The 12,303-nt window shown below is 39.7% G+C and overlaps 1 protein-coding gene and 1 pseudogene across 1 annotated transcript; both read left to right on the plus strand.

Moving 5' to 3' along the window:
* Positions 1 to 3,353: 3,353 nt before the first annotated feature.
* Positions 3,354 to 3,806, plus strand: LOC127775057 (prolamin PPROL 14E-like; annotated as a pseudogene).
* Positions 3,807 to 5,914: 2,108 nt separating this feature from the next.
* On the plus strand, positions 5,915 to 6,367 carry LOC127774991 (prolamin PPROL 14E). The gene has a single exon (XM_052301288.1). The coding sequence runs from the start codon at positions 5,915 to 5,917 to the stop codon at positions 6,365 to 6,367; it is 453 nt and encodes a 150-aa protein (XP_052157248.1).
* Positions 6,368 to 12,303: the final 5,936 nt, after the last annotated feature.

Here is a 12,303-nt window from a genome sequence, read left to right on the forward strand (position 1 = left end):
CACGTAACAAGTTGGTTTACAGAAATACGAATTAGATCAATCCTGCACTACAAGTAGAGTAAAGTGGTGATTTCTCTAAAATCTCTCGAGTGGTGATTTAAGAATTCAGTGCAAACCTAATCGTTGCTATAATCAAATGTTCGGTACCGCATCAACGGAACAATAAATAGCACCTGGCGTACCATAATTTTGTCATTCTTGTTGAAATTTGTAATTTAAGATGCATGAGGCCACACGACCTTAATGTTCAACGTGTCATGCATTAGTGAAATAATAGCTCACAAAACGCAACAAATATAGCTAGATAACGGTTGCAATCCATACCAAACTAACGTATAAAGTGAGCGATGAGTCATATCATTATCTCCCGCCTGCTAACCATCATGTACACCATCCGATCCCAAAAATAACAACTTCTAGGGATGAACCTGGACAAGGTTTAGGGTTTAGGGATGAATCTGGACAAATGATTGTTCAGGTTCATCCCTAGATGTTGGTTTCTCCTTACGGGACGGAGGGAGTATATGTGATGGACACAAAAGTTACTTTCATGATGAAACCAAAGGGGATTTGTTGGGGCACCTAATAGAACATCTGTCCAAATGGCATGACTCACTTATATCCTAATAGGACATCCAACAAAAACTAACACTCTAAAGCAACCGATGAGGAATTGAAAGAAAATACGTGCCGCCGCATCTATAAATGGACAAGCGCAATGGAAACCCTCCTCATCGTTCACACAGTTCAAGCATTATACAGCAAAATAGAAAGATCTAGTGTCCCGCAGCAATGAAGATCATTTTCGTCTTTGCTCTTCTTGCTATTGCTGCATGCGGCGCCTCTGCGCAGTTTGATGTTTTAGGTTAAAGTTATAGGCAATATCAGCTGCAGTCGCCTGTCCTGCTACAGCAACAGGTGCTTAGCCCATATAATGAGTTCGTAAGGCAGCAGTATGGCATAGCGGCAAGCCCCTTCTTGCAATCAGCTGCGTTTCAACTGAGAAACAACCAAGTCTGGCAACAGCTCGGGCTGGTGGCGCAACAATCTCACTATCAGGACATTAACATTGTTCAGGCCATAGCGCAGCAGCTACAACTCCAGCAGTTTGGTGATCTCTACTTTGATCGGAATCTGGCTCAAGCTCAAGCTCTGTTGGCTTTTAACGTGCCATCTAGATATGGTATCTACCCTAGGTACTATGGTGCACCCAGTACCATTACCACCCTTGGCGGTGTCTTGTAATGAGTTTTAACAGTATAGTGGTTCAGAAGTTAAAAATAAGCTCAGATATCATCATATGTGACATGTGAAACTTTGGGTGATATAAATAGAAAAAAAGTTGTCTTTCATATTTAAATACCATGCCTCTATAAGGATATATCCTAGTACGTTGTCGTGACTAATTACCATCATCGGTACTCTACAATTTTACTGTGTGCTTACATTCGATCCGAAGCTACTTTGTTTTTAAGATATAAATGGAGCGTATAAAGGATGTCCGTCCTTTTATTCCAATAAGAACAAACACAAAGCACATATGGCAAATACTAAATCCACTACAACAAAATCATAGACCATACAAAGCTGGTAAAGATGTAGCAATCCACATTGATTCTTCATCCACTACTAAAACAAGCGCATATGAAAGGCCGCATATGCATGATCATTGTGAATATGACATGCCCTTGTCGAGCAAACGTGTCACTTCATGCAAATATGTTGTTTCAAGCGACATCAATATATGGTTACAAAATTTTAAACATTGGTATATTAAAGACTTTCATATATGCATATGAATTTCAATTGAAAGACATCTTGTTGTCCATCATTCCTAACAAGAGGTAGTGTACAAGGCATTATTTAGTTGAGCTCTCGCTCACTTTGCATCACAGAAGTATAACCTAGACATAGCTAATTCATTATAGAATTAAAAACTGCAGCAGCAACAATGAGGGTAAAAACTAGAAAGAAGGATTTATTATGTTCCTTAGTTTATTCAGCCACGAAAGAGTAACTTAAAAAAATGTACACTTCTTCCAAAGTGAAATTTATGAGATGTCTTACTTATGGAATGCTCCTACACACTGAGGTTGTTCTTGCTGACCCCTCGTTTCTATGAGAAGTTTATTCTAACATACCAAGTCGATAGTTTACTGCAAACAAAATGGATAATAAACCTGATGTTTCAACAAAACTACAGGAACTCACGCATGATGTACCCAAAGGAAACTGGTTCTTGACACACTACAAATCTGTGGTAGTCCTTTTCCATCTCGAAGACGAATCAACGATGTGTTTAGAATGAGCTGTTCCCAACATGCGAATTGCGCACAGAAAACGGAGCGCTCCATTAGGGCGTGATTAATTAAGTATTAGCTATCTTTTTTCAAAAATGGGTCCATATGAGTTTTTGAAGCAACTTTTGTATAGAAACCTTTTGCAAAAAACACACCGTTTGGCAGTTTGAGAAGCTTGCGTGTGGAATACGATGGAGATGGGTTGGGAACCCTGGATTCCAAACACAGCCCAAGTCTATCCAAAATGTTTAGACAAGAAAACACGTAACAAGTTGGTTTACAGAAATACGAATTAGATCAATCCTGCACTACAAGTAGAGTAAAGTGGTGATTTCTCTAAAATCTCTCGAGTGGTGATTTAAGAATTCAGTGCAAACCTAATCGTTGCTATAATCAAATGTTCGGTACCGCATCAACGGAACAATAAATAGCACCTGGCGTACCATAATTTTGTCATTCTTGTTGAAATTTGTAATTTAAGATGCATGAGGCCACACGACCTTAATGTTCAACGTGTCATGCATTAGTGAAATAATAGCTCACAAAACGCAACAAATATAGCTAGATAACGGTTGCAATCCATACCAAACTAACGTATAAAGTGAGCGATGAGTCATATCATTATCTCCCGCCTGCTAACCATCATGTACACCATCCGATCCCAAAAATAACAACTTCTAGGGATGAACCTGGACAAGGTTTAGGGTTTAGGGATGAATCTGGACAAATGATTGTTCAGGTTCATCCCTAGATGTTGGTTTCTCCTTACGGGACGGAGGGAGTATATGTGATGGACACAAAAGTTACTTTCATGATGAAACCAAAGGGGATTTGTTGGGGCACCTAATAGAACATCTGTCCAAATGGCATGACTCACTTATATCCTAATAGGACATCCAACAAAAACTAACACTCTAAAGCAACCGATGAGGAATTGAAAGAAAATACGTGCCGCCGCATCTATAAATGGACAAGCGCAATGGAAACCCTCCTCATCGTTCACACAGTTCAAGCATTATACAGCAAAATAGAAAGATCTAGTGTCCCGCAGCAATGAAGATCATTTTCGTCTTTGCTCTTCTTGCTATTGCTGCATGCGGCGCCTCTGCGCAGTTTGATGTTTTAGGTTAAAGTTATAGGCAATATCAGCTGCAGTCGCCTGTCCTGCTACAGCAACAGGTGCTTAGCCCATATAATGAGTTCGTAAGGCAGCAGTATGGCATAGCGGCAAGCCCCTTCTTGCAATCAGCTGCGTTTCAACTGAGAAACAACCAAGTCTGGCAACAGCTCGGGCTGGTGGCGCAACAATCTCACTATCAGGACATTAACATTGTTCAGGCCATAGCGCAGCAGCTACAACTCCAGCAGTTTGGTGATCTCTACTTTGATCGGAATCTGGCTCAAGCTCAAGCTCTGTTGGCTTTTAACGTGCCATCTAGATATGGTATCTACCCTAGGTACTATGGTGCACCCAGTACCATTACCACCCTTGGCGGTGTCTTGTAATGAGTTTTAACAGTATAGTGGTTCGGAAGTTAAAAATAAGCTCAGATATCATCATATGTGACATGTGAAACTTTGGGTGATATAAATAGAAAAAAAGTTGTCTTTCATATTTAAATACCATGCCTCTATAAGGATATATCCTAGTACGTTGTCGTGACTAATTACCATCATCGGTACTCTACAATTTTACTGTGTGCTTACATTCGATCCGAAGCTACTTTGTTTTTAAGATATAAATGGAGCGTATAAAGGATGTCCGTCCTTTTATTCCAATAAGAACAAACACAAAGCACATATGGCAAATACTAAATCCACTACAACAAAATCATAGACCATACAAAGCTGGTAAAGATGTAGCAATCCACATTGATTCTTCATCCACTACTAAAACAAGCGCATATGAAAGGCCGCATATGCATGATCATTGTGAATATGACATGCCCTTGTCGAGCAAACGTGTCACTTCATGCAAATATGTTGTTTCAAGCGACATCAATATATGGTTACAAAATTTTAAACATTGGTATATTAAAGACTTTCATATATGCATATGAATTTCAATTGAAAGACATCTTGTTGTCCATCATTCCTAACAAGAGGTAGTGTACAAGGCATTATTTAGTTGAGCTCTCGCTCACTTTGCATCACAGAAGTATAACCTAGACATAGCTAATTCATTATAGAATTAAAAACTGCAGCAGCAACAATGAGGGTAAAAACTAGAAAGAAGGATTTATTATGTTCCTTAGTTTATTCAGCCACGAAAGAGTAACTTAAAAAAATGTACACTTCTTCCAAAGTGAAATTTATGAGATGTCTTACTTATGGAATGCTCCTACACACTGAGGTTGTTCTTGCTGACCCCTCGTTTCTATGAGAAGTTTATTCTAACATACCAAGTCGATAGTTTACTGCAAACAAAATGGATAATAAACCTGATGTTTCAACAAAACTACAGGAACTCACGCATGATGTACCCAAAGGAAACTGGTTCTTGACACACTACAAATCTGTGGTAGTCCTTTTCCATCTCGAAGACGAATCAACGATGTGTTTAGAATGAGCTGTTCCCAACATGCGAATTGCGCACAGAAAACGGAGCGCTCCATTAGAGCGTGATTAATTAAGTATTAGCTATCTTTTTTCAAAAATGGGTCCATATGAGTTTTTGAAGCAACTTTTGTATAGAAACCTTTTGCAAAAAACACACCGTTTGGCAGTTTGAGAAGCTTGCGTGTGGAATACGATGGAGATGGGTTGGGAACCCTGGATTCCAAACACAGCCCAAGTCTATCCAAAATGTTTAGACAAGAAAACACGTAACAAGTTGGTTTACAGAAATACGAATTAGATCAATCCTGCACTACAAGTAGAGTAAAGTGGTGATTTCTCTAAAATCTCTCGAGTGGTGATTTAAGAATTCAGTGCAAACCTAATCGTTGCTATAATCAAATGTTCGGTACCGCATCAACGGAACAATAAATAGCACCTGGCGTACCATAATTTTGTCATTCTTGTTGAAATTTGTAATTTAAGATGCATGAGGCCACACGACCTTAATGTTCAACGTGTCATGCATTAGTGAAATAATAGCTCACAAAACGCAACAAATATAGCTAGATAACGGTTGCAATCCATACCAAACTAACGTATAAAGTGAGCGATGAGTCATATCATTATCTCCCGCCTGCTAACCATCATGTACACCATCCGATCCCAAAAATAACAACTTCTAGGGATGAACCTGGACAAGGTTTAGGGTTTAGGGATGAATCTGGACAAATGATTGTTCAGGTTCATCCCTAGATGTTGGTTTCTCCTTACGGGACGGAGGGAGTATATGTGATGGACACAAAAGTTACTTTCATGATGAAACCAAAGGGGATTTGTTGGGGCACCTAATAGAACATCTGTCCAAATGGCATGACTCACTTATATCCTAATAGGACATCCAAGAAAAACTAACACTCTAAAGCAACCGATGAGGAATTGAAAGAAAATACGTGCCACCGCATCTATAAATGGACAAGCGCAATGGAAACCCTCCTCATCGTTCACACAGTTCAAGCATTATACAGCAAAATAGAAAGATCTAGTGTCCCGCAGCAATGAAGATCATTTTCGTCTTTGCTCTTCTTGCTATTGCTGCATGCGGCGCCTCTGCGCAGTTTGATGTTTTAGGTCAAAGTTATAGGCAATATCAGCTGCAGTCGCCTGTCCTGCTACAGCAACAGGTGCTTAGCCCATATAATGAGTTCGTAAGGCAGCAGTATGGCATAGCGGCAAGCCCCTTCTTGCAATCAGCTGCGTTTCAACTGAGAAACAACCAAGTCTGGCAACAGCTCGGGCTGGTGGCGCAACAATCTCACTATCAGGACATTAACATTGTTCAGGCCATAGCGCAGCAGCTACAACTCCAGCAGTTTGGTGATCTCTACTTTGATCGGAATCTGGCTCAAGCTCAAGCTCTGTTGGCTTTTAACGTGCCATCTAGATATGGTATCTACCCTAGGTACTATGGTGCACCCAGTACCATTACCACCCTTGGCGGTGTCTTGTAATGAGTTTTAACAGTATAGTGGTTCGGAAGTTAAAAATAAGCTCAGATATCATCATATGTGACATGTGAAACTTTGGGTGATATAAATAGAAAAAAAGTTGTCTTTCATATTTAAATACCATGCCTCTATAAGGATATATCCTAGTACGTTGTCGTGACTAATTACCATCATCGGTACTCTACAATTTTACTGTGTGCTTACATTCGATCCGAAGCTACTTTGTTTTTAAGATATAAATGGAGCGTATAAAGGATGTCCGTCCTTTTATTCCAATAAGAACAAACACAAAGCACATATGGCAAATACTTACCAAACTATAGCTCACAAAACGCAACAAATATAGCTAGATAACAGTTGCAATCCTTACCAAACTAACGTATAAAGTGAGCGATGAGTCATATCATTATCTCCCGCCTACTAACCATCATGTACACCATCCAATCCCAAAAATGACAACTTCTAGGGATGAACCTGGACAAGGTTTAGGGTTTAGGGATGAATCTGGACAAATGGTTTCTCCTTACGGGACGGAGGGAGTATATGTGATGAACACAAAAGTTACTTTCATGATGAAACCAAAGGGGATTTGTTGGGGCACCTAATGTGAATTAGATCAATCCTTCACTACAAGTAGAGAAAAATGGTGATTTCTCTTAAATCTCTCGAATTCAGTGCAAATCTAATCCTTGCTATAATCAAACGTTCGGTACCGTATCAACGGAACAATAAAAAGCACCTGGCGTACCATAATTTTGTCATTCTTGTTGAAATTTGTAATTTAAGATGCATGAGGCCACATGACCTTAATGTTCAACGTGTCATGCTTTACTGAAATAATAGCTCACAAAATGCAACAAATATAGCTAGATAACGGTTGCATCATGTACACCATAACGTATAAAGTGAGCGATGAGTCATATCATTATCTTGCTAGCCTGCTAACCATCATGTACACCATCCGATCCCAAAAATGACAACTTCTAGGGATGAACCTAGACAAGGTTTAGGGTTTAGGGATGAATCTGGAGAAATGATTGTTCAGGTTCATCCCTAGAGATTCATATATGCATATTAATTTCAGTTGAAAGCCTTCTTTTTTTCCATCATTCTTAACAAGAGGTATTGTACAAGAAATTCTTTAGTTGAGCTCTTGCTCACTTTGAATCATAGAAGTATAACTCAGACATAACTTATTCAGTATAGAAGCAAAATATGCAGCAGCAACAATGAGGGTGAAAACTGTAAAAGCACCATATCAATGGAACAACATAAAGCTCCTGATGTACTATAATTTTGATATTCTTGTTGAAATTTTATAACTTAAGATGCATGAGGCCACACGACCTTAAAGTTCAACGTGCCATGCATTAGTGAAATAATAGCTCACAAAACGTAACAAATATAGCTAGATAACGGTTACAATCCTTAGCAAACTAACGCACAAAGTGAGCGATGAGTCACTGATGGAGTGATGGGCCTTGCATCTTCCTATTACCAACTATGAATAGTGCATGTTCTGTTTATTATTGATTTATTACTCGATATATGGAGATTCCTTTGAACACGATTTTTTTTCAGTGATAGAATTCACTGTAATCTATGTTATGCATAGATCAATGTTGTTAGAAAATATACCATAGCTATTTAAGCCCGGTTTAGTTTACAAAAAGTTTTTTCTAAAAACATCACATTGAATCTTTGGACACATGCATGGAGCATTAAATATAGATAACAATAAAAACTAATTGCACAGTTTGCATGGAAATTGCGAGACGAATCTTTTGATCCTAATTAGTCCATGATTAGCCATAAGTGCTACAATAACCCACATATACTAATGACGAATTAATTAGGTTTAACAGATTAGTCTCGCGGTTTCAAGGTGAGTTATGAAATTAGTTTTTTCATTTGTATCCGAAAACCTCTTCCGACATCCGGTTAAACGTTCGATATGATATCCAAAATTTTTCTTTTCACGTACTAAACGGGGCCTTAATGGAATTTTAGAAACAATGGCATATGCCTTGAAGTTACAAAACTCATTAATATCACAATACATCCTGTATATATATATGATTAATGATTAATAGGTATCCAAGTTCCACTAGTACTCTACGTACCCAAAAAGCCAAATAATGCATGCATGTGAATATGTGATGTGATGAGCATCTGAATGTTTTCAAGAGCATGGCACGCCGGAATGGATCTAATAGAATACTGCAGAAAGACCATATATATACTCCAACTATTACAAACATATTACTAAGTACAAGACGACAACATAAGTTTTAAGTTTCCATGCTGCAACAAGCCCATGTGTTCAACTTGAAATTTTGACCAATGGATTTGCGAGATGCCAAAATGATGAATTGGATTCTTCTTCGAAGCTACATTTGAGAGTTTTTTTTTTTTCCTCTTTTGATGACATACGTACACCTGAGAGTTGACGCCTTCCCCGGAGAGAAGCATAATTAATCGCATTATTGCTGAAATATACGGATTTAAAATGCCAATGATACAGGAATATGCACAACGCATATGTTACGCAATAATTCCGGGTATCTTGTAATATAAATATAATTATCTATCACCACTATAAGGCAAGACCGCTGCACACGTGCCATCATATCATTTGACATATTTTGCTGAATGGGGTAGGTCATTGCAGAGGCGTGATTTTTATATCTAAATTTTATAAAACTAAACTTGACTGATGTGGTTGTCGGTTCACTAAAAGAAAGAGAGCAACAAGATTCCCGCCCCAGTTTCTAGAAACTAATTGATCATTTTATTCCGTCACACTCTTGTGTTGGAGAAAAATCGAGCGACTTTTTTTAATTATTTTGACGAAATGTTCCATATTCCATAAGCCAGAGCTTAGATAATGTATGCTACCTGATCACTTCAACATTAAGGACATATGACTAGAAAAGTATTAGAAAGTATGGTGTTGGCGCTGTTATTTTCAGCTATACTTTATTGGGTTATTATCATAAATTAATTAACCAACGTCTCTAAAAATGTTTCTAAAACTCTTTCTTCACTGTATTACGTAGATCCATTATTATAAGATATTTGTTAACTTTGGACTCCACCGGTTGGCTTAATAAGCCAAAGCCAAAGTTAAAATTTGAATTTTCAAATTTAATTTTGAAATTACTTTTAAGATATTTTTAATGTAATCTTTTTGGATATTGGCTTTTAAGTCATTAAGAACGTATTAATTTTTATTTTCTAATAAACCGTTTTTGACTTATTAGGGAATTAATGTCAACAACCGATAAGACTATTTATTAAAATATTTAATTTATATCTATAATCTTATAAATAATATATTATGATAATTCAGGTACTAATCTTTTAATTTCATTTATATACAGTTGATACCCACTGCAGCACATTAACTTCTACAAAACTGATCACACATCAGGTCACATCACCTGTAAATATAACCCGTTAGATTGATGCCTCCAACTGATATGTGCAACGGGATTAACTTCCCAGTCCGCTGCTTATGTCCACGTAGTGGACTCCAGCCAGTCGGCACCGACGCAATTTATTATTCCCTCGATTTCAAAATATAAAGGTACAGCTACTCTTAACCTAAAAAATATAAAATAATTATTATCATCTTAATGCAAGCATCTAATTCTATAATTAGAGATTTTGAGGGATGATGATTTAAAAAACTATAATTTAGTGAAGAAAATATGCTAGTTAATTAATTGCATGCATGTCTTCTACTATGAAACATATGAAAACAAAATAGTTATGCCTTATATTTTGAAATGGAGGAAGTATCATTCTACTAATAGAGATAACCAATTTACTAGATGTTTCATCTCACCAAATTAGTATGCTTATTTTTTTTACCTTTCCATGAACTAAACGGCCCCTTCCTGGCTCATTCGTTGCAGGTTTGACTCTGACTCTCCATCCTATCGGTACTGGATTTGAGTATCAAGATGGCTGCCGTGCCGTCATGCGTTCCAATTTGCTAGGTGCAACTAGTGCCCCAAGAGCATTGTATTGAAGTAGCTATAGCTTTATTGTAAATGTATATTAATCTACAAACGATTATCTCACATCCCATCTTATCCTTATTACAATCGCGACTAAAAAATAATTATCGACAACTAGTGTAGGAGAGCTCCAGGGGAACAAAATTATGCAAGATGTCTGTCCTTTACTCATCACTCATCAGAACGACTTCATCTCTTCTCTTGGTACGTGTCCAGCACAGATCTCAGAACTTTATTCCTCTTCCTCATGAGTCAAGATGAACATTTTCCTCTCTATCCTCTTCCCTCCCCATCTCCCATCCCCACTTCTCCTTCAAGGTCAGAGGGTCCATCGCACCTCAGCAGCAGTGAGCCCGTCCAAAGTTTTCCTACGCCCTACGGCCTCTACTTTTCCCAGGCGAAGGCCGAATTTATGAGTGGTGGTCACACGTTGCGACGGCAAGCTCGTCCTACCATAACTCATCTGGAAACTGATCTTTGGTCGTGCGCTCGTGCCCCAGTACTAAAAAAGGATTTTCGTGCCAGCTAAAATTAGTCTTTCCTGTCAGCTAGACTAACCACATGCGATTGAAGGCCAGTGAAAATTTAAGGTCTTCACAAGCGGGACTTCAACCGCTAGCGACAACCGATTTTCGTTGGCGGTTGTGTTATGCGAGCTGCTAGCGATAATTCATTTTTGTTGACGGCTTTGTTAAGCTGGTTGCAAGGGATAATCAATTTCAGGGAAAAAAAAATGAAAAATACCCCATGCAGCTGCCCTCTAGCCACCAACGAAAATGAAAATACATGCATGCTGCTGCAATTCGTTCCCAAATCTATATCCCCAAATCCTAAATCCACATCAAAAAGCACAAATTCCACAATGATGGTTCGATCAAGATCACAAAGCACAAAAATTCCACAAATTCATATCACAGAGCATAAATTCCACATCACAGATCAAGCACAAAAAATTCACATCACATCACGAAGCACGAGGTAAGGAAGGATTTGTGCTCCCGAGGAAGGGTGTGAATGGTCGGTGCCAGATTTGCTCCCTCTGCCGCTGCCGCCAAGCGCCGCCGTCACCCCCTTCCCCGCTCTGCTCCTGAGGCTCGGTGGCGCCGGATCCACTCACCCAAGGCTCGTCGGCACCGGATCTGTTCCCTGTCGTCCCCTCCCCCGTGCCGCTAACCCCGAGAGTCCCTGCTGCCCCTTCCCAGCACCGCTCCCGAGGCCCGGCATCAGTGGATCCCCTCCTCGCCGCACCCTCTCCCGCACCTCTACCGTCGTGAGCCACCGCCAATCCCTTCCCGGTGCTGTTGCCACCACCTCCTTCCCTGCGCCGCGCCGGCCCCTTCCCCGTGCAGCCACCCTCTCCCTCATCGTCATCGCTTGTACTCAGCCCGCTCTATCTAGCTAGTTCCACTAGCGGGAAGGATGGGGTCGCTAGATCTGGAGGCCTAGGCCTCCCCGTTGGCCGATGTGACAGCGGTACTGGGCAGCAGTGGAGGCGACTGCAACCAGCGGTGTTGGAGGCGACAACAACTGGCGACGGTGGAGAGAGAAGGGAGGAGGGAGAAGAGTGGGAGAGAGATAGAAAGAGGAGGGAGGCAGAGGGACCGAGGGAGGAGGGAGAGACTCGAGGGAGTTTGGTGGGCAGTAGGTGTGGTGGGCTGTGGATTTTAATAGCGTCAAAATTTGTTTCGCAGCGGTGCCCTTTACTTACCGCCAACAAAACCCGATTTTCGCAGAGGCCTGCCTCGAAAAATAGAGTTGGTTTTTTATAGCGGACCTCCTAATTGTCCATCAGCGAAAATCCGTTTTCACTGGTGATTTGTGATCCAGAATAATCTAATATATTTTTACAAGCATTTGTTTCGTTATTCCGCGGGCAAAAATAAAAGGGTGACGCCATGAAAAATTATTTTTATA

Source organism: Oryza glaberrima, chromosome 5 (assembly GCF_000147395.1).
Source record: "Oryza glaberrima chromosome 5, OglaRS2, whole genome shotgun sequence".
In the NCBI taxonomy this organism is placed as follows: Eukaryota; Viridiplantae; Streptophyta; class Magnoliopsida; order Poales; family Poaceae; genus Oryza; species Oryza glaberrima.